The sequence below is a fragment of the Saccopteryx bilineata genome, chromosome 1 (assembly GCF_036850765.1).
Source record: "Saccopteryx bilineata isolate mSacBil1 chromosome 1, mSacBil1_pri_phased_curated, whole genome shotgun sequence".
NCBI classification, from domain to species: Eukaryota; Metazoa; Chordata; class Mammalia; order Chiroptera; family Emballonuridae; genus Saccopteryx; species Saccopteryx bilineata.
Genome location: NC_089490.1, coordinates 206,504,869 through 206,528,556, shown reverse-complemented (window position 1 = coordinate 206,528,556; position 23,688 = coordinate 206,504,869). Strand labels below are relative to the sequence as shown.

Below are 23,688 nucleotides of genomic sequence, written 5' to 3'. Positions count from 1 at the left end.
CCACTGGGCAAGGACACAGGACGGATTCTTCAGGAAGAAGTGCCTCCTCACCCACAGCCCTGCTGAGTTAGACGCTGACTCATTCTGAGAATAAAGAGCCATCCCCCCACCATCCCAGTCACTTTTTAACAGCATATTTGAGGTGACTGCCATCTTGAGATAATAAGTTTACCACTTAGAAGCAGTGGGAGATATAACCTGATTGGTTGATCAAATAAATCCTTAAAAAATACAAGAATAAAAATTAACAAACAAAATACAGATCTCAAGAATAGGGTTTATTATAAAAGTCTTTCTTTCCCATTCACAATTGTAATTTTACATAGAAATATTCGCACACAGGTTGGCCTGTGGTGGCGCAATGGGTCAAGTGTTGACCTGGAACACTGAGGTCGCTGGTACAAAACCCTGAGCTTGCCCGGTGAACGCACCTATGAGAACCAACTACCACTATGAGCTGATGCTTCCTGCTCTTCCCCCTACCCCTCTTTCTCTCTCTCTCTCTTTAAAAAATTTAACAAATAAAAAATTATTCTCATTAAAAAAAAAGGTCTTCATTAGAATAAGGTTTTCCAAGTCATCCAATTATTCCAAAGGCTTTTTAAATGCTCTTCTTCAGCGCTGATAAATTTATAGTTTTGTTGTATCTAGTGTTGGATATTAAGTGTACATAGTACACACATTAACCCTAGTGAAACATATTAAACCCTACACTGTTCACCTAAATTAATCCCGCAAACCAAAAGGGTACACACCACTCTTCCGTGTACTCTAGCATTTAAAAGATAATGATTTATAAAGGCAATTCCCTACCAATATCTAGCAACTGGATTTAGTCAAAGTTCACTTCAGTTTTATTTTATTGCCTTACGGCAAATGGAACAGGAAGAAGAGAGGTATCCCCCCACACACAGTCTTTCTAAATCACAAGTCAGCACCTGCAGGGGCAGAGGACGTCGGCAGATGGGCGACCCCAGGGCACAGCCACATGCACGCCCCTGTGACGGGCTTCTCGACAAGCCAACACTGCTTCAGTGCAGCACACGCATTTCAGATTTGAAACGGAAATGCTGCGGCCCTTCTTTTTATTTAAATATCATCAAACTAGTCAAATGAACAGTCGCTATGAAAGTCAACAAAAAATATATACTGCTAAACTAAGGATTAAAAAAAAGGGGGCCACATGACCCCTAGCTCCTCCTGATTTGTCAAATCACATTACAACAAGCAAAAAAAGTCAGACTGCAGGTGAGAGCTTAGGGTGGCCAAGGCTACGAGATTGCTAAACCCACCTATCAGGAAGACTGCACTTCCCTCCACTAAGGGGGCGCCTGCCTGCTGAGTGCCCTGTGACACCTGTTCCCTCCAGTAAGGGGGTGCCGGCCTGCTGAGTGCCCTGTGACACCTGTTCCCTCCAGTGAGGGGGTGCATGCCCGCTGAGTGCACTGTGACACCTCTAGCCACACAGTGGAATATTCGACTTAGCAGTGTGCAAAATAATGCAGGTATCTTAGGGTCAATGCCCCGCACAGCCCTACGGACAGCAAAGGAGTCAGAATTATAAAATACAACATGTATTTTCCCTCCTCTTTTCCCGCCTTCATTTTCACCCATGAGAATATTCAATTTAATAATCGTAATAGCTTTTAGATAAAACATTGAAATCTCTACTACTCATAAGAGGTCAAATGTGGAAGAGCCCAAACGTGCATCAGTGGATAGACAGATGGATGAAGAAAATGTGGCCCATACTACAGTGGAACCCTGTCCAGCCTTAAAAAGGAACACAATACAATATCCTAATGATATATGAAAGAACTGCATATTTGAAATGTACATAACTTTATTAACCAATGTCATCCCAATAAATTTAATTTTTAAAAAGAAAGGAAATTTTGAAACATGCTACAAGATGGATGAACTTTGAGGACGTTATGCCCAGTTAGATAAGTTAGTCTCAAAGGACAGACAGTGTTTGATTCCAGTTTTGTGACGTTAGCAAGAGTAATCCAACTTATAGAGACAGAACATGAAAGGTGGGCGCCTGGGGCAGAGGACGGGGTGGCGGGTCAGGGTTTAGTGGGTGCAGGGCTGCAATCTGGGAGGATGAGAGGATCCAAGTGCCAAAGAACTGCACCCAGAACAATGGTCACAAAAGTAGATTTTAAGACAGTGCACCTTGTAGGTTCCCTCATTGTTTCACACAACTCTAAATTAGGGTTTAAAATAACAAAATGTTAACCAAACTGCCTAAGGTCGTCTGTCTCCCCATGTTAAAAATCAGAGTTTCCCACTCTGTGTAAGAGACTTGATAAATCACAGCTTTTACTTATTGCACACCAGCAGGAATGAGTGAAGAATCAAAGTATCTTGTTGAGAAATCACTTTGTGAGGAGGAATGATGAAGTTACATAAAGCAATCAATTAAATTCCTACTTAGGAAATCATTCTTTGTTCTCCGACAGTCTCCCTCAGCGAACCCCAAGTGTTACACAAGAGGACCAAGCACGCCCCTTCCCGTCCACGCTCCACAAACCATGGTTTCTGGAGACTGTGGACACCGACTCGGACGAAACCACGGGGCGGAGGGACGGGTGAGAAAGTTAGCTGCTTTTGTATTTCCAGCTTACAGCCTGATTTTTTCCGGTTTTTTTGTTTGTTTGTTTTTTAATTTTAGTTTCTTTTAGAGAGAGAAGGAGAGAGAGACAAGAACATCAAGCTGCTCTCGTATGTGCCCTGACCTGGGAATCGAACCAGAAACCTCTGTGCTCCCAGACAACACTCCAACCAACCTACCTATCCAGCTAGGGCTCTTTCTTTTTCTTTCTTTCTTTCTTTCTTTCTTTCTTTCTTTCTTTCTTTCTTTCTCTTTCTTTCTTTCTCTCTCTCTCTCTCTCTCTCTCTTTCTCTCTTTCTTTCTCTTTCTTTCTTTCTCTTTCTTTCTTTCCTTTCTTTCTTTCTTTCTTTCCTTTCTTTTTTTCTTTCTTTCTTTCTTTTTTTTTTTTTTTTTTTTTAGAGAGAGAGAGAGGAAGGGAGGGAGGGGAGAGAGAAGGGAAGCATTCATCTGTTGTTCCACTCAGTGGTGCATTCACTGGCCGCTTCCTGTGTCTGCCCTGACCGGGGATGGACCCACAGCCTTTTTGTTTGGGATGATGCTCTTAACTGACTGAGCCAACTGGCTATGGCTTCAACCTGATTTTTAAAAATGAAATAAGATAATGCCCAATCACTGAACACAAAAAATATTTTTAATGCGTTGTCATCCTATTGGGACTTTGGCAAAACATAAGTGGCATTTTCCATAATTCCTGTTTCTCTTTCTTAGGACTCTTGTGTATGTGTGTGTTCACAGAAGACTAAATAACATACAATTTTATTATATTTTCATATATTATACTGAGTGAAAATACTAAAATATAGTAACATTAACAGAAACTCACTATTTCAGATGTTAATACAAACCTTTCCAATATGGATTTCTTCATGTCACCAAGAGACAGTAAACTCTGAAAGGCTTAAAAGGTTATTAATCCAATTTAAAAGTTAATTTCAGTATTTTATGAAACATGTAATGTGGAGAACAGCACTTAATTCACTTGGAGATATACATCAAATTGTAAATATATGCGACAACACGGAACCTGTCCAAAAAATGTCCACTAAAGAGGACCTGTGGACTAGACGGCCCCCAGGAAAGCCCACTCCTGGTCCCCAAGTGGTCAGGTGTGCCCAGCACAGGACGCGGCACACCGTGGAGCTAGCTCTCAGGGCGGGAGCGCACAGCGCAACGGGAGAGTTCACGGCCACCACGAGCGTCCTGGGAAAGACAGGGCGTGAGCACTTACCCTCCAGTGCGTCCTGAGCCCACAGTTCCCCTTCTGCTGCAGAGGAGCCAGACAGAGGTCCTCCCAGCTGTCCTGCTGACCAGGCTTCGGTGAGGCAGTCCTGCCCGCCACCCTGCCCAGCCCCACCACCCCAGCACTCCCCAGGACAGCTCCCACCCAGAAGCAAAGAGCCTGCAGACCCTACACCAGCGTCAGAGGGAGGCGGTCTCTACCAGAGCCAGCACTGACACACAGAGCAGGAGCACCTCCCACAAGGGGATCTGGGAGGCTGGTCTCACCAGAGAATATCATCACACTTGCTACTCAATCAGCATGAAAATACACATGTGCACCAGTATCCTAACAAAACCACAACACAATAAAGACCCCACACCAAATTCCTTCTAGAGCAGTCGACATGAGTGAGGAGGTCACAGTGGAGTAGACAGACAGGTTGACTGATGATTCTTTGACATGGAATAGATGTTCAACTCTGGGCAGAGCTAATTCAAACTATGATTAAATAGAGGTCGTCCTACTCAGTGTAAGGTCTCTTTATTCCTCATACACAAGAGGAAAGCAGCAATAATTCACTTTCTTGTGCTGAAACTCTACTTCCATTTCTTTTACACACATCAAACTCTCTACACCACACACCATCTTACCTGTTTGCCAGACGCACATCAATCATTAGTTCTCACACTCCACTGGACGGTACTGTCTCCGTCATATTACTTTGTATCTTCAGTGAGTGAATAAGAGAGTGCGCGCAAAGTAAACACGCAAGACAAAGGGAAGCACAGGTCTGTACAGAACACCTGGACACACACATCCATACAGCACTGTTTATGAACCAGAAAGTGGGACGGGCACATGCCCATCAGCTGATGAGCAGATGAACAGAATGCGGCCTGTTCGTGCATGGCATGGTGTTTGACAGCGGTGTGCCGCATGGGGACAGGCCTGGAGCAGGTGCAGAAGGAAGGGAGCCAGTCACAAAGGCCACATGGGGTTGGAAGTGCGTACAGAGAGTGCACGCGTGGCCAGTGGTCTGCTGGTGAGAGGCAGAGGAGAGGGGCAGGACAGACTGCTCATAGACAGGGAGGATGATTTCACACTCCCACCTGAACTTCTGCTCCCCCCAACACAACTTCAGCCCACAGCTCCTGTCCTGGTCCAGTGCAGAGTCCCCTTGGCCATAAGCTAGGAGCCACACCTCCCGCTCCCCCACGCCTCCTCGTCTTCCCGTGGGCAAGTCCTGTGTCTCCTCCTTCCAAAGTGGACCCCTCTTCTCCCACTGCTGCCGTCACAACGCCCACAGGCCACTCACATATGGCAAACTCTGATCACATCTTCCCTGCGCCACACCCTCGAACGGCTCACCGCTTGGAAAATCAGGTGCAAATCGCAGGTTTGATTCCTAGTGAGGGCACACAGAAGTGCTCATCTGCTTCTCCACCCCCTCCCTCCTCTCTCTCTCTCTCTCTCTCTCTCTCTCTCTCTCTCCCCCTGCCCTCCTGCAGCCATGGCTCACATGGTTTGAGCTAGTTGGCCCCAGGTGCTGAGGATGGCTTCACAGCTTTCCCTCAGATGCTGAAATAGCTCAGTTGCCCTGTAGGGGGCTTACTGGGAGGATTCCCACTGGGGCACATGTGGGAGTCTGTCTCTGCCTTCCTGCCTCCCACCTCTCACTTAATAAAAAGGAAAAAAGAAAACTATTAAGGGTACCAATGCTTTTGGGAAAACCTACCAACCAAAAGCCCTCATCACAGTCAACGATCCAGAATTACGGAGAAAGGAAAGCAACAAGGCACATGGAACAAGAGTATTCGTGAGGATAAACCCACTAAACTCTGTCATGAAACACCAGGATCAGCCAGCTTCCATCTTTACAGTATTTATTCGCAGCCCAGACCTGCAGTAATTTCCCCGTCAGCGCTTCTCCAGTGAGGAGGCCACACGCAGCTCTGAACCAGGAAGGCTGCCAGCAGTCTTTGGTTTGTGCAGAGAAATGGAAGAACTTCACCCCAAATAAGCAAATAGCTAATTTAGGTCACGAACTGAAGATTCTCCGGGCTTCCCCATCAAGTAGAAAAAGAACGCTGCTACCAGACATTCCAAAATGATGTCATCCTGGCTGCCATTCCTGCAGAAGGCAGTTTTCTCCCTAGCCGCCTGCACCCTCAGCCCCGCCTCCCCCCCACACCCCCCCCCCACACCCCCGCTGGAGGCAGCACGCAGGCACGGAGCCTGGCAGGAACATCACACAGGACCAGGATGGCCGTGCTTTTCATCCTAGCCGCCCTGTTCTTACCCGCTGAACAAAGAAGGAAAACTAATGTAAAACAAACACAGAAAGCCTTTCTCCTTCAATGTTTATAAAGCAGCAGAGCCCGTGTGGCCTTCGCCTTGTCAAGCCCAGGTCCCCAGGGCCCGCCCATTAGGCACTCTAGGGTGAGAGTCAGGGCCGCGTCCCTGGTCCCACTGATGACCAGCTGCAGCTGCAGGGAGCTGACTGCTCACGAGAGCCCCAGACCACAGCCGTCTGCTCCACACACTGCATTGTACACTGTCGCCCCTCTGCTGTTCCCCCTCTGCTGTTCCCTGCGCCCAGCTGAACTGTGCCGTCTTCTGAGGGGCCAGAGGAGGGAAAATGTCTTTTCCCCCAACCTGACCCCTGGTTGCCACTTTCATTGGTCAGTCTCTAGGACTCAGGCCGCTTCCCTTGCTGGTGTTCCCAGATCCTTGCTGATTCTTTTCCTCTTCCTCCAAATAAGCTGCAGTTTTATTTACCACCCAAGGTAATTCCTTCAACCCAGCATATCCCTGGAATTAGTCCTAAGAGTGTCCCTCCCTCTCTCTTTTCCTATTTTATTAAACAAGCAAGATTTTACATATTATCTCCATTTATCCTTTAATTCCAAGAAACCCTTGTTCTTCTTTACCCACTCAGGGATTAGACGGCGTGTCATCTGCTTGTGGGTGGGACAGCCTCTCCCAGGCCTCCCCCCCCACACACACACTCCTCTGGGACACAGAGCAGAGCAGGGAACTCCAGGTAGGAGTGCGGCCCATGCCGCCTGGCCCCTGGCCTGGGTCCTCCCCCTTATCCACTCTCTCCTGGGTGGCCTTGTCCATCATCTCTGATACCTGGTCACGAGCCATGGCAGTCTGACTGGCACTCCAGCTCCTCAGGACAGTATGCCCATGCCGGCCCTGGCCAGAGCCTGCCCACAGGCAGAAGGAGAGGGAGCAGGGGGACAGGTCTGGGACCCTGGCCACCAGATTCTGGAGCCTGCACCACACCATTTCCTCAGGGACTATGCCCCATTTCCAGTGGTCTCTCAGACACTGCAGCCTGAACACAGTGCACCTCAGACACCACAATCCATCATCTTCCTGCATCCAGACCCACTCCCAACTCTGATGTCTTGTTCTGTTGGAATGACAACCCCCCGTGGCTGAACCCTGGAAGCTCACTTACCCTCCACCCCGTTCGGGCTTCCAGTGACACCCAGCTTGCCCCCTCTGCACCAGCCCACCCCGACTCCTCACCACCACCAGGCAGGTGCTGGGCCTCCCCATGTGTCCCCACCATGTGGGGGACACAGGCCCCACCCAGCGACCAGTGCTCTGGGAGGCCGTGCGTTTCTTTCCTCACTTCCCGCAGCTCCACAGGCAGGAGTGGGCCCACACAGCTCTCTGGGTCAGTCCCGCCCCGTGTCTGGTCCTCCCTCTTCCTTTCATCTGGGCTAACTTCTGCCCCCGTTGCTCCACTTGCTCTTACCACTGCAAGTCATGTCCAGGGACTGACCTGCCCGCTCTGCTCTTCCGCCCTCCCCTTGTCACCCCTGCAACTAGGGATGCACGCCTCCAGCCCCAAACCCGGTTTTAAGTCTGCTGCCTGAACCGGCCGCATCTCCTCATCCGCGGCCTACTGCTTGCTCTGGGCAGGCAGGGCACACGCGGCCTCAGGGGACCTGTGACCTCGCTGTCTTCTGTCACCCACCCTTGCTTGACACGGGAAGCCACATTCCTTAAGTGTTGAGCCCCCAAAGGTGCACCCGCGGCCAGAAGGGAAGTGAGGTCCGGTGGGTGCTCTTGGGGAGAAAGCAGGGTATAAAGTGGCTGAAAGGCAGACCCCTGAGGAACAGGGCTGCTGACCCAGGGACCTGGCCAAATCCCAACCCCGGCCACTGCCCTGTGCTCCCACAACGCCCAGAGTTCAGTAGGGGTGCTGCTTCGACTGCCTTCTGGTGTGGAGGGGGTGTAATGAGTCCCACGGAGTAGCTACAAAGTGCCACTCGGGTCCCTACCCCACACCCCAGAAGGGCTGAGAGACAGGAGCTGCCTCAGACCCTGGATGAGATGCTCACCAGACACTAGTGTGAGCTACCAGCACTTCTGAGAATACTCATTTCTCACTCCCCCCAGCTTCCCTGTGCTAGCGGCCCAAGGTTGGACGAGACGCTACCGCACGGTGGGGGACACGTCATCCTCTACCACACGGTGGGGGACACGCCATCCTCTACTGCATGGTGGGGGACACGCCATCCTCTACCGCATGGTGGGGGACAGGCCATCCTCTCACAGCAAATGCTGGTGCTGGAACCAGCCCTGTGCGTGGTCTCTGTGTATTTCCAACACTGGCATCTCTAAACTTTTCTTTTTTGCTTATTCCAAAACATATTAATAGCTGAAAGTCTCCTACTTAAAACAGTTTGTTAAAGTTTATAAATTATCAGCATTTACTGAAATAAAGTATTATTTTAAAGGACAAACACCTCAGCCATCCCTCCCCGTCCCCGTCCCCGTGCAGGGACTTCTCTCTGCTGTCGCCGGCAGACGGCAGACATGGCGGTTGCCCCGTAAACGGGGCACACGGGTCTACAGGAGCCGGGACGGGCTCTCTTTTCCTTTCAGACTGAAGGCTAACAGTTAAGTTCTGTTTTCCCTTTTCCTGCTCACGCAGACACACAGGACGCAGGGGAAAAAGTCAACCCAAAGAACGTTTTGTTTTGTTTTTCTCAAAAATAATTTCTAAAGCATGTAAGTGTAAGAGAGGAGCAGGACTCAACCTCACTTACGGACACACCGTTCTCTGTGGCAGCTTCTTTCCCTCCAGCTGTCCTGCGTGAGAACGGGCTGACTTCAGACCTGCTCTCAGAGGACAGGGAGCCTGGGATCTGGAATGCTGCTTGGGGTCTGGAATTAGGGTTTTCCCAGCCTGCTTTCCAGCGACAACGGTCCCCACCCTGAGTCACTGCTTCAGAAGTCAACAGAAGGCTTTCTGCTCTACAAACACGGCTCCTACCTCAAGAATGTTCCACTGCAAATTACTCGCACATGTGGAGTAAAACAGTATTCCCCTTTGAACTACAGGTCATACAGTCCTCAATATCAGTCACCCTGAGAGAGAGCTTACAAATTGAATTATTTTATAGCTAAGATCTTTTTTTTTTAATAGGGGGAAATATTGCAAGGCCGAGCTTGGGGTGTTAAACACTATTTAAATTGAAGTGTTTTCTATGTAAATGAGAGATCTGTTTTCACTATTTAAGTGAAGGGAATAAATGACTATTTTCTCGCCACTAGCTTGTGCTAAATTATACCACAGAATTCATCTATTAAATTTTGAGCTTTTCTTTGAAAAAAAATTTTTTAATGGTCACAGCTGGGCTAAGTGTATACAAATCCTGCTGCTGAAGTCCTGGGTCTGGCACTTGTCCATTTATCGTAATAAAATGTAGTTCTACAGTCACTTATTCATCCATCGATCCAATAAAAGTCTGTGAAGGGTGCCGGGCAGTCCCAGACCAGTGGGAACTCAGGAATTCAGAGAATGACGTCAACACCTTTTTAGACCTTGGGGTTTGAGTCAAACCCCACAAACATTTTTTTCCCCCAACAGTCAATAGTCCAACGTGGCAGCTGAGGGACCCCAGCCTCTCCTGGTTATGAACAGGAATACCCTCCCTCAGGCACTGTAATGCTGCTGGATTTTAAAAATCTCCCATTACCCATCCTTTATCTTCTGCTTAGTCACTCAATTATTTTTTTGGATTGCCCCCAAGCTAAATAAAACAATATGGTAGGTTGATAAGAAGCTATTCCTCTCTTATCAGCTGTTTATCCAGAATCCTCAGGGCTGTAAACCCCACAGCCCACCTTATCTCCTGCCTCCCACAAATCTGCAGGCCCGAGTCACTGGAAGAGACAGTCTGCTGGCTCAGGGAACTTTACACTGGTGGTCCATCACGCAAGGGTAGGGCTGTTTATGCACTTTCAAGTTCACTCTCTATTGGCACTTTCTGACTTCCTTGCTTCTCATGAATATTTTTTTATAATACTCTACTAATTTGTATCTGTTCTACCCATCTTTACACTCAAGAAAAACGGGTTATTTTCTAAACACAGTGCAGACATGGGCTCCATCAGGAAGTAGTCCCTGCCCTGCAGTCCTGCCTCCAAACTCTCTGCTCACAGCTCAGGAGAGCATGTCCACCCCAGCCGCCGGCCGGTGCTGATGCCCAGCTCCAGAGCCACCCCACCCGAGAGGAAGGGCCTCACCACCGTCCGCACCTGTGCTCATCCAGTACCCGGCATGGGGTCCAGAACAAGGTGAGTACTTGTTTTCTTTTCTTTCTTTTTTTTGGTTGAAATTGAAATTTAGAATCACTCTCCCAAATTCAGTTTCATTAGGTTACTTAAATGTCCCTGGTGGAGATGTATAACTTGCAGGTCAAAACCTGGTGACATTCATCAAGAGCTCTGGAAATCCAATCTTCTAACCTACAAGCTCTCCTGTATGAATATTCCCTAAGAAGAGAATCAGAAATCTGAAAAAGTTCTACAGAACACATTTTACTATTATATCATTTATCACAACAAAGAACAATTTTTTTAAAAAAGCTAGTGATACTAAACTGATGTTTTTACTTCCTGAATTATAATTCATAAAGAATTAAAAGTAAGAGGAAAATTTTGCAATATTAAGCAGTACAAAAAAATGTATATTTTAGTCTAGTATTCTAACAAATTAAAAAAAAAGACAACAAAATATTAACAGTGATTGGGGAAATTGAACTATGTCTGTTTTCTATTTTTCTGCTAATTTCTATATTTCTATAATTTTTCAATATATTTATATAAATTAAAATAAAAAATATATTTCAGAGGTATGTCCAAAGTGTACAATTCTCTCTGCATCTAACAAATATTTATGTACAATCTTTAATATAAGAGCATATACAACTTGCTTAAAATAACACAGCAAAAAAATAAAATAATAAAGCATTCATCATGGCTAAAATTTCTACCAAATGGGCAAACTGTTGAGCTGAACCATGTAATTTTCACAAACCACGCAGCCACCATGACCACAGACTTTAAGTTTTCATTTAAGAACACAAGTGACACATTTGGAATATGAAAAGAAAAGTGTATTTTCTAAATATGTGTGTGTATGTGCATGCGTCCGTGCTCGCATGCCCAGGGAGTCACAGAACCGCACACCCCCAATCTCCTGCAGCACATCGCACAGGCAGGTTCCCTGGAGGGACACAGGTGTGCTCTGAAACATGCCCCCTGCTGTGAGGGTCCCCCAATACAACGAGCCCTCTTCAGTCCTCCTGAGGAGGCAGGCACTCAGATGACAGACACGGCACTGTGACAGCTGGCCGCTAACTGCCTTTCCCAGAAAGTCAGATATTCTCTGTGAGACAGTGATGTCCATCATCTGTGTATCCAAACTCAATCAAGTGTCACCACAGTGCTTTCTATTTATTTTTATTTTTAAAAAGTGTGTTTGATTGATTTTAGAGAAAGGAAAGGAGAGAGGGAGAGACGTGGAAACGTCAATCTGTTTCTGTGTGAGCCCTGACAGAGACTGAGCCAGCAGCCTTCGCATGTGGGGACAACGCTTCAGCCAGTGAGCCACCCTGCCAGGGTTCCACAGTGTAAAAATAAGCACCTTGGAGAATGGATCAGAAGCATAAACCCCGCCCACTTCAGAATCCTGTGACGAGGACACGAGTGACCTTCCTCACGTGACCTTCCTCACGTGGCCCCGGCGGGGCACACAGGCCATGAGGACGTCACCCCCATTACTGAGCCCCCCACAGTGCCCAGAGAGAACAGCGGAAGGACTGGAGCACCAGGGGTCCTCAGGGAGGAACCTGGCAGCTGGATGAACTGAGGGACACAGTAGACGCCATCGATGATGCCTCAGCTTGCTTTCGATGGCCTTCCCTGCCCCAAGTCTCCGCACAGCACACGCCTGTCTTGAAAGATGCAGTCTTACCGGCTTACTCACTTGTCTGTCCACTCATCCCACAAACATCTACAAGTATCTGCAACACTGCACGTGCTGTGCCAGGCGCAGTCAAGGGCAAGTCAAAAACTGTCCACAAGGAGCTTGGGAGCCACGACACACCTGCGTGCCACTCAAGGGGAGGAACGGGGTGAGAGCCTTGGGAAACAGAAGAGCTGGTCGGAGGGGGACCCCTCTGAGGAGAGGGAAGCAGTGGAGGGGAGTCGGAGCTGCCCCTGCAGGCGGTGCCTCACACTTCATTTCACAAGTCTCCGCGAGGTCTGCCACAGGACCAGGCGCACCCATTCCGTCTGCAGGGTGTGGCCCACGCCGCCTCCCTTCCCCGGCACGCTGCTACTCCGCCTGGACAGTGGCTCTCTCTTCCCCACCAGGCTCCCATACCACTCAGGACACGAGCCCACACACGCCTCCCCAGGAAACGCTTTGTGCTGCGCCCCCTCCAGCTGGGTCTGCACAGGGGAGGAGGCGTGTCTGCAGTAAGCCCTCAGAACCACACTGAATCTCCACTGTCCTCCACACAGAGGGCCCACGGGGCATGGCTGGAGGGCTGTCTCTGCCACCCTCCCCTGGAGCACCAGAGAGCAGCAGAACTTTAAGCACAGGGCTCCCGCAGACCTGTAGGGACCGAGTAAACTAATCAACAATGGTTACTGTCAGCTGAAAAACCAGTCTAGGAAGTTTCTGTGTAAGAGCTGAAACAAGGAGGAGTCATACCTCCAGCACTCTGCAAGGAGCACTCGCTGGAGAGAGCGGAGATAGAGGAGGAGAGGAGGGAGCACCAGCTCCAAGCACAGGGCAGAGGCCCGCCAGGCCTCCCGGCACCAGAGACTCTGAAATTCAAGGTATCCCCAACACAGCCTCCAAAACTCATAAAACAATTTCTTTACCAAAACACAGAAGGTTAATGTAAACACGAAAGCTGTAACATGGCGTACATCAACTCCCTGTAAAACACAGTGTAAACCTGACTCACTCTCCCTTGCTATACTCCCTTGGAAAGACAGTTTCAGTGCACAGTTTACTCTTGTTTAATGTCAGTGTGTAGTCATCATCTCTAATGGCATTTCTTCAAGAAGATGCAGAAGGAAAATTACTACTAAAAAAATCCAGATAATCTAAGCCTTTCCTAGCCCTATGGGAGAGAGTGAAATGAGATACTGATATATACGACTTAATGCAAGTTTATTCCTTGAATTTACATAGATGAATTACAAAGTACAATACAGTTTACCTAGATAGTGCGTGCAAAGATTTTCCACAGGTGACTGACCGGTCACCTGAGACTAGTCAGCTGATTCCACCGCGGGGCTATGAGACAAGAAAGAGGTGTCTTTCCTAAAAAAACCTAGGAACAGAGATGAACTCTTAGACAAACCATGGGGACCACAAGGAGCACCCCAGTGGCTAAGCGTGGGAAGGGGATGTTCTAGTTACGAGGTGCAGAGGTGGGTTACAGGGTTCCTGACTCCTCTTTTATCATCATTTATATATGATGTAAGTGAGGATATCACATTTTACATAAAACAAATGTTTACTCCCTATGTAACCTCTAACTAAACAAAGCAGAGACCTTGGGGAGCACTGACCCCAGAGACTACGGAGCAGCACCATGTGTGGACCCTGAAGCCCCCTGCGGCACCCGAGTCATTTCTCCAGCAATACAAACCACGCACTTGTGGGCTCGTCCCGTCGCCACACTGCTGAATGAATCTGATGTGCACGGCAGTGCTGGCCAGGAAGCAACGACAGGCACCTGTCGTCCAGGCCTCTGGGTAAACGAGAGCAGCCCGAGAAGCAGATGCCCTTCCTGGAAGGTCTCTCTGTGCCCCAGCTAAGGGCTGAGGGTCTCTTGTCAGCAACATGTGAGTCGCACAGAATTAGTCATCCTAGGAACTTATGGCACATTGAGATATTTTTAATCAGTTAATAAAAGTAGGATTATCAAAAACACTGCCATCTTCTGCAACCCTCTTCCTACCATTTCAGTAAGTTTTTCATGACACTGTTTCCCTCCAACTGCAGCAGGAGGGTGGCTGAGGCTTCCATCTGATCTGATCTTACTGCACCAAGTGAAGCACTGTCTTCTCTCATAAGCTGGAACTCCAAAGACGTTTTCTTACAGAGACCCTTTGTTCTGCACCCTGCACTGAGGACACAAAGATGTGGAGACACAGTGCTTTCCACCCAGGCCCTGATGCCTCCTGTGCAGACCCACACAGAGGGCTGAGTTCTCTGGGATGACCGTGACAGGGCGTGACAACAGAGCCCTGCTTCCAAGCTGGAGGAAACCAGGCTGAAGTTGTTCCCACCACTTATTAACGCTGAGGCTCTTCGTAACCCAGTTTCTGCCATTAAAACCAGAGTGAGCACTGTCCACCCGGAGGCGATGCTGTGTAAAGTGCATTTAAGTGCACACTTGTTGCTGCAAGGTCTTCTTTAAATAAGGACGATTAACATTTCTATTATTTTATTATTGTTGTTGATTTTGGTAGTAACAAAGTTCCAACAAGTTAAAAAGGAGAACTCAGTCCCAGAAAAGGGCTCATCTAACTAAAAGAATCAGTGATGATGTTCCCCTGGGCAGAATGTCAGGATACTTAAGCTATTTAGAATCAAAACCGAACAAACAGAGCTGTCCTCTCCCCACTCCAAACCTAGCAGTGTCCCCACCGCACGGTAAGAGCCAGGCTCTGGCAAACAGAAGGTCTGTGCCTGTGCCTTAAGAAGGTACTGTTATATCTACCTCAACTGGATATTCTGTCCCCTAAAAGAATATTCTACTTCATTTAAAATTATTTTCTTCTAAAAATAACTTTGTACTGGTAGTTGCACCAGATTTACCATATGAATAACATTTTCATCATACTCAGGTATCTGAACTATTTGAACAATCTCTCCAACCTGCCTATGTCCATTTTGGTGCCTGAGCATCCTCTGAATAGTGGCTTCAAATTTTTATTTAAGTCCGTATTATGTAAAAGCCTTCCTTCATTTTCCTAGACAGAAATAAGCTTTCCCTCCTTTGAAAACCCACAGCACTTTATCCGTGAGGCTGGGCGTCAACCCCACTCACGTCTTCCACAATGCCCATTTGTATAGGTCACCCCTGTCTTTCCCAACACTCTGCCCACTGCCCTCATTCAATATTTACGAGATAAAAACACACAAAATAAGGTCACATATGTGAACATACTTAGTCATCTATAAAGTAGTATGAAATATAAGTTCCTATTAATAAGGTATTATGTTTTAGACTAAAATGTTGCTAAACTACATTTAATGTATCACACAGTCAAGTGATACTAAATGACACTATTCTAACTTGAATGCTTTACACACCTCTTATGTAAACAGCCATTAATTAATCACCAATAATTTATAAAGAACCTTGTACACACTACACCCTAATACTTGGAGGGAGACAGATGTTTAAAAAACCAGCCCAGCCCTAGTGACGCTAATGGTCAGCCTGCCTGCCTCAGGATCAGCCCAAGTAGACTTTTAAAAATTAAAATTCTAGTTAACAAAAGAAGTCAAATGCCCAAGAAAACACTAGTATGTGCTTCATAGTAATTCACAACATTAAAAAAAAAACTATAAAAAGTAATTACCAAATTTTAATTTTCACACTAAATTGGTTTAGTGTGTCAATGGAAATGACAAATATTGGTCTAATTGCAGAAGCGATCAAGCTTCCCAGGGTGTTCAGTTCCTATTACATAATATGTCAGCTAGGAGCTGACACTCGTTATTAATATCACAGCCCGGCACCTGACAACCACATTCTTTATTTAATAATGCTGAAACACAGACAGGATTTTTATTATTTCCTGGAAATGTAGATGTACACTTTTATTTTTATGTCCTAATTAGTTTTGAATATCAATTATTTTCTCATTCATCAAAGGAAGAAAATAAGTGTTTAATATCAAGGCTATGTAAGAACGGAAATACAGTTAAACATAACTAAAGAACACATAATAAGGATGATACATACCACTTTGAGACCCAAGAATTGAAAAACTGAAGAAATTCTATGCACAACAATAAAAATGGCCCTGGTCATTTAGTGCAGTGGGTTAAAAATGTCACCCCGAAACAAGCCCATAGTTTTGATTCCGGGTCAGGGCACATACAGGAGCAGCTCTATGTTCCTGTCTCTATCTCTCCCTGTCTCTCTCTCAAAAATAAGTAAACAAACAAATAAATAAATTACTAATTTTCTTAAAACATTATTGGAGCCAAAAAACTTATTTTGCCCAGCCAAAATATTAATTTGCCCAATGAATTCCAAAGTGCAAATCAATAACCTATATTCAGAGGTGGGCTTATCTATTATCTATATCATCCCAGATCAACTTTGACATCAACACAAATAATCACGAGGCTGAGAAATTACACTAATTTCTAGACTGTATGAATGCCAAAAAAGAGAAAAAATAACAAGAATTACTGACATGCCTATTGTAACATAAAAAAAGAGACAAGAACATATGTGCAACCTTCAGATTTCATTGCTGGGACCCAATTTTGTGTACATGGTCAAGTAGCTTTACAAAGTCATCAATTTAGGAGTTAACAAAACTAGCAAAATCAAGACAACCAAAATGATTTCACTGCATTAAATCTGAAGTTTTACAGAAATATAAAATGAAACCCTTTACTAACTTCTGCAATGGAGTAAAGAGAAAATATACTTATCATAGCATATATTATTTCAAGGCTCTACGGTAATCCATAATATTTTACAAAAACAGTGACTTCTGGTATATCAGGTTCTATGTAACTAGAAATGGTTTCTAATGATCGAACAAGACACTGGGAGGCCCTGGACCAGTGGCCCAGTGGGTAGGGTTTTGTCCTGGTACACCAGGGTCAAAGGTTCGATTCCCAGCAGGGGTACAAAGGAGAAGCAGTCAATGAGTGCAAAACTTATTAAGTGGGACAACAAGTTGATGCCCCTTTCTCTTTCTCTCTTCCTCGCTCTCTCTCTTCCTCCATCCCCCATTCCTCTTTGTCTCTCTCTAGTCAATGGAAAAAATTAAAAAAAAAAAAAAACTCTGGGAGATTAACATCAAGTCACTACAACCATAAAGTCTTTTTTTTTTCCCCTTTTTTGTATTTCTCTGAAGTTGGAAACGGGGAGGCAGATAGACTTCCGCATGCGCCCGACCGGGATCCACCCAGCACGCCCACCAGGGGGCGATGCTTTGCCCATCTTGGGGCGTCGCTCTGCCGCAATCAGAGCATAGAGCCATCCTCAGTGCCCACGCAAATGCTGCTCCAATGGAGCCTTGGCTGAGGGAGGGGAAGAGAGACAGAGAGGAAGGAGAGGGGGAGAGGTGGAGAAGCAGATGGGCGCTTCTCCTGTGTGCCCTGGCTGGGAATCAAACCTGGGACTCCTGCACGCCAGGCCAACGCTCTACCACTGAGCCAACCAGCCAGGGCCAACCATAAAGTCTTTTATCACAGGGAAGCGTCAAAGCGGAAGCCCATCCCCTGCCCTGTTTCTAAAGACATCAGCCACCGGTTCTGAACTCAACCCCAGCCTTGCACGGACCTTCCAGATCCTGACAATACCTTACCGTTATAACCAGGTCAGAATAGACAAATATCAAGACAGCACGGCAAATTAGCACTTACTAAGTACTAACCTAACTGTTTGGGATCAAAATGATGTCATTTCTAATTCTCATGGTGAGAACATGAGACAAAATTCAGTGCCATACTACTCAGCCTTACCTTCTTATAGCATGCCTTCTTATTCCTAACACACAACTTCTTGAACTTCGGCAACTACAGAAGCAATATCATATGCTTTGAGATGTTTCTACATGACTTATTTTTAAAACAAACCAAATTATGTACGAGTATACTTTCTTATTCATCTGATCAGTAGTATTGCATAAGGCATGCCCTGCACACACGTCTTAATGCAAAAAGAAAGAACTTCTTCAAAACTCCCAAGTACGGTGAGTGTGACTAACAGCTGAGAGGAAATATGGCTGGAGACCCCCTGGACTCAGCACAGAGGACCTCCGGAGACAGGGTGGGGGTGCAAGTCCATGAGGGAGGCAGCCCTGTCCTTTAGCGAGTCCCTGATGGCCTTAGGTGACAGTTACTGACAATGGCCCTTCTTTTTCAGTTGTGATGTTTCATTTAAAAGATATGTGAAGATTTTAGTTGAAGGACCAGCCTTATCTTTAAAACAAAGAGGGTTAAAGCTTGGATTTACAAAGACATGTGGCATTTCAAATAAAACAAAAATTTGTACAGATAAAAGTTGTATGTTCCACAAAAACTGCCATATGCAGCCCAAAACAACAACAAAAAAAACCCAAAACAAAAGAAAACCAGAGTCTTAGAAAAAAATACGCATGACTATTTTGCATTTCATTCTACATTTCCCATATTTGTTATTTAAAAATTTTTGTAAAAATTGACACAACTTGACCTTGCTATAGCAACAAGGTCTAATAAATTCAAGCACTCTCCCCTCTATGAGACAAGCATTTATATATTTATATAGATTTAGAAGATATAAAGAAATTTTTTTTTATAAAAGTAGTGTTTTAGGAACGTTATCTTCTGAGAATGCAGTGTTTCTAAAGGAGAATTCATCTTTTAATAAAGTGTATGTTCTGCACACACTATTTATCAATACAAACAACTTTACACCCGGAATTTGTCTGTTCTTCAGAGTAAACGAGGCAGGTACCTCACTCCTCTCCTGTCAATCTCCTGAGCTGTGCTCTGTGCTCAACACTGTGCAATGCTTTACGCCAGAACGAAAGTGTGGCACTTCTCCTTTAAGAGCTCATAATCTGACATAGGCATAGATTAAACAAAGGGACACACTCCCAGGTGCAGATATTCTGTAGCCAGCTCGAACTGTTCTGGTAACACCAGGAAAGAGCCTCTGAGAGGACAGTCTGGTCGTAGTTTTCAGGGGAGCAATGATAGCAGTAAACTCGACACAGCACTCTGCAAGTGAAGCAGTGACTCTCACAAAACTCACTGGGTCCTCACAATGCCACCTTCTGGGCACCCCTCCCCCCTCTACTGACAGAGAACCTGCCATCAGGAGGAGAGAAATGTCTGACCCAGTTTTACATGCTAAGCAGCAGGGTTCTGACTCACTGGGAGCCCAGCTAATCAGGGCTGCCACTGCCCATGTGACTGATCTCTGCTGCTCGCCACAGCCCCAAGCCAGAGCAGGGCACACTCAGAAGTCGCTGTCAGTGCGGTGGCAGCCCAGGCTCTTCCACTCACCCACAGAAGGAAGTGCTATGTTATCACATTCTAAAGATGAAGAAACACAGGCTCCCAGGAAGCTGACCCACAGGGGAACCAGGAGGTCTACCTGCAGCGGGTACCACAGAGCAGGCGAGGGAACCCGCCCAGTCCAGGGAGACGGCCTAGGAGAGCAGGGGGCACCCCGACCGCTTCTCCCACACGTGACCACACGTGCGAGGGTGCACTCAGGAGCGCAGACGGAGGCCTGGAGACGCGGGGCAGGAGCCTCAGACCTGGAGGCAGGCCTCAGACGCGGGCGCAGTCTGTGTACCCGAGTGCAGATGGCATCTCTGCCCTCTCAGCATGAACCAGGTGGAGGGAGACGGTGACTCTGGCTCAGGAAACAGCACAGTGAAGCACAGCATTTCTGCTTTGAGAGAAAGATTAAAGACACTGAAGAATCCTGGAGAGGTGTTGTAAGGCCTCTGTAAGGAGTGTGATCCGTGCAGGCTGAAGTGCCCAGCACACAGGGAGAAAGCACACCAGCTCTCAGAGATACACCTCATTTAGATTTTTTAAAAAAAGTAAAGTGTCACTTATGGTTTAGCAGCAACTTCTCACTGAAGAAAAAAACCTTCTTTCAGGTGGAGAAGCGGGAAGGGACGTAATAGAACCGACGAGCTCCCCCCTGACCCCCCGGCCTACCTCTGCCCCATGGCCTGCTTGAGCACTGACGCTCCTCAGACACAACACAATCCCACCCAAACGATGCCACCGAAATGCCAGCCTCAACCTCAAATCCACGTTCAAGTGGAACTTGCTGCAGGTAGAGAAAAGAACAAGGCAGAGAGCAAGCACATTGATACCAGGGACCTGGGCAATACCACTATTTAGACAACAAATTAAACCCAAATGGAATTCCTTTTTGCATTACTTAAAATAAAATAAACCAGGTCACTGATACGAGCTTACACTAGGGCACTGTGTTCGTATTCATTTCATTTTTCTCTCATTAAACCATACGTTCCCGTGGAAATACTTGGACACAATAACCGGAATGCCTAGCGTTTCAGAAGTCCTTTCCGCACGAGTTCAACGCAACAGGAGTGCACTGAAGGTCCTCCAAGATTTTTGCTTATGTCAAAAGCTATTTCACGAGCATGAATTATCTCTGTGGCTGTTAAGCATGTGCAAAACACATTCCGGGTCTGTGACCAATCTCAACGCGGGCGCCAAGGAAGGTCTGACTTGCACACAGAAACATTACAACCGGCTGGACTTCATGAGCATAGCAGTCAAATTTTTCCTCCCAAAGCCACAAGTGTTAAATATACCCTGATGAATTAAGTTCAAGTGTAACTACAACTAAAATACATGATTCAATGAAGCTTTGACCTATTTTTCCTCTTAAAAGCAAAAGGGAATAATGACAGTTGTGAGACTCATATTTTTTTCCATCCCAGCATTTTTCTGAAAGTTATTTCACAGTAGTCCTAAAAGCAAAATTCACTTAGTGACATATACTGGGTTTAAAATCTGGTGGTTGATGTTACTGCTCACAGGATAGGTAGAATTCTTACAATAGTTTGTGAAATTATATTTGTTGCTTTATTTCTAAACAGTACAGACTGAGAGACGTTCAGGAAGGAACCACTCTCAATATATAATATACTACCTAAGTCTGTAATTCAGTTATAACCATAGGATGCATGCACAAGGGAACCAACAGTGGACGTGAGACACAGAATTCACACACACACACACACACACACAGTTGGAAACACCTACCCCTGGCAGAGAGCTTCTTGGTGTTGATGATTTTGGCAGCATATTCTTGACCAGTGGGGATTTTCATACATCTTCTAACCACTGAGAAAGCCCCCCTGAAAATAAAAAAGAATTTCCAGGTAATCAATATTATCAGCTCTGACAGTACATGAACAAATTACATCAATTTGAGCATTTTTATTGAATGTAGTGAATTTTCAAATATCAGTGCACTACAATGATATCCAGAAAATGACCATCTCTTCCTGGAAACCCAGACCTTCCTTAATGCTGAGAAATAAAAGTAAATTTTATTTAGCTGTGAATACACATTATTATTATTATTTTTTTTCACTTTTCTGAAGCTGGAAACAGGGGGAGAGAGTCAGACAGACTCCCGCATGCGCCCGACCGGGATCCACCCGGCTCGCCCACCAGGGGCGACGCTCTGCCCACCAGGGGGCGATGCTCTGCCCATCCTGGGCGTCGCCATGTTGCGACCAGAGCCACTCTAGCGCCTGAGGAAGAGGCCACAGAGCCATCCCCAGCGCCCGGGCCATCTTTGCTCCAATGGAACCTTGGCTGCGGGAGGGGAAGAGAGAGACAGAGAGGAAAGCGCGGCGGAGGGGTGGAGAAGCAAATGGGCGCTTCTCCTGTGTGCCCTGGCCGGGAATCGAACCCGGGTCCTCCGCACGCTAGGCTGACGCTCTACCGCTGAGCCAACCGGCCAGGGCGTGAATACACATTATTAATGGGCAAAATGAAAGGGACTGCCAATTATGAGGCTCTCATTTGTACATGAAATCTGAAAACCTTTCACAATTCACACTCACACAGCACCCAATGCTGGGAGGAAACACCCTGCAAAGAGCGGAGCTGAGGAAGAGCAGCACAAACCTGCTGCCTATTTATTCTGGTAGAAGAAAACAAATGCGGCTCCAAGTAAGTAAACATGGCGATTGTTTTCACTAAAATATAAATCTTTGGAATATTTGAGTGGTTTAACCAATCCTGGTTGGTGATTTCTCTGTGCGTGCCCTGTACTGGGCTAGGGGAGGGGAGAGATTTGAATTAACCTGTCTTTCCGACATATTCTCCATGTTTGAACAGCAAACAATGCATAAACATGGGATAGAATGTTCATTTCATTTAGAAGACATTTCCATTTCCTTTCATTCGCCTGCATAAACCACCACCATACTCCGCACCCTTTCACCCGCGACAGTGAAAACGGGAGCAGAGGACTGGGTTTGAGTCAGACGCTGCAGGAACCATCAGTCAGCACACCCCGTCGCCCTAGTCCCCAAGCACAGCCCAACCCTCAGCAGGTCCTGTCCCCGCCTGCACACCTGCAGCCCTTGGTTCTCTATTCACGGTCCCCAGCAGTCCCCGTGCCTCCTGCACGCCCAGCCCCTGGTGGCCCCGCACAGGCCTCGGCGGGTCCCTGTCCTCTTCCCGCACATCTCCAGCGGTCCCGGAAGTCCACGCAACGTGAGGCCACCCTGGGGGCTCCCTGGTGTCCAGAGGGCTCTCCCACCGCGTGCGAGTCCTGCGGGGAAGGCGGGGACGCGCGCGAGCACCGGCGGCGGACGGCAAACGAGTCACCAGGGACAAGTTGCCATCGGTGCGGGGCACGATCGGGCTGGTCATTGCGGCTCCGCTCTGGACGTGGAACTCCGGACGCCAGTCACAGGGCACCCGCGCGTGGTCGCCCCGCGGGCTCGCAAGCATCTCCGCTTACAGAGGCCGGTCTGCGCGGCGTCCCCACGGCTCTCGGGGTGACAGTGACCACCGCGGGGCCCAGCCGCTCCGGCAGGGGCCCTGCCCGAGCCCCCAGGGCGAAGAGCCCGTCCCCGCCCTGCCCGCGCTCCCCGGCGCCTCGCTCACTTTCCGAGCTCCTCGAAGAGCTGGTACTCGTCCGTGAAGCGGGTGCAGGTGGTGGTGGAGGCCATCGTGGGGCTGGGCCGTCCCCGGGCCCGCTCGCCGTCCGCGTCCGCGTCCGAGGGTGGGTGGCCGGCCGACCGTGGGGCGCGCGCGGGGCGGGGGTGACCACAGAGGGCGCCTGCTCCTGTCGCGGCCCCGCGGCCCCTCCGCACGCCGCGCTGCTCGTTCCCGGCGCCTCTCCCCGACGCGGGGCAGCGCGCTCACCGCCGCGGGCCGGGAAACTACAAGCGGCTGGCGCGGGCGAGACGCAAGCGGCCAGCAGCTGCGAACGATCACTGGGCCCCCGGGCGGGGCGGAGGAGGGAGCGAGCCCTAGGCGGGGGCGGGGCCTGAGCGGGCCGGGGGTGGGGGGGTGGGGCGGGCCTGGAGGGCGTGGCTACGTGCGGAGAGGGGCGGGGTGAGGCCGCAGTTACCCGGCAACCCCGGCCGTCCCCTCGCGGGTCTCAGGCGCGCCCGCGTGGGGAGAGGCCGCGATGGGCCGACGGGGCGCGGGACGACCCCGCTGGCCGCGCCTCCGCCGCGGGGCTGCCCCTGCTCTCCGCTTCCCCGCCTCTTCCAAGTCGGGGCGCTCACACTCGGGCAGCCC

The 23,688-nt window shown here is 48.0% G+C and overlaps 1 protein-coding gene across 7 annotated transcripts in view; it reads right to left on the bottom strand.

Moving 5' to 3' along the window:
• The window catches only part of CAMK2D (calcium/calmodulin dependent protein kinase II delta), a 131,007-nt gene extending 107,566 nt beyond the window's left edge, over positions 1-23,441 (bottom strand). For 3 of the 7 annotated variants that reach the window (XM_066233976.1, XM_066233981.1, XM_066233983.1), the window contains exons 1-2: positions 23,047-23,439; positions 21,181-21,275 (exon numbers count right to left, since the gene is read on the bottom strand). In XM_066233976.1, the coding sequence (XP_066090073.1) occupies positions 21,181-21,275; positions 23,047-23,111 (160 nt within the window). In that variant the 5' untranslated portion in view covers positions 23,112-23,439. Of the gene's footprint in view, positions 1-21,180; positions 21,276-23,046 lie in introns of all 7 variants that reach the window. The other 4 variants (XM_066233977.1, XM_066233980.1, XM_066233979.1 and 1 more) reach the window with 4 other exon arrangements.
• Between the last annotated feature and the right edge of the window lie 247 nt (positions 23,442-23,688).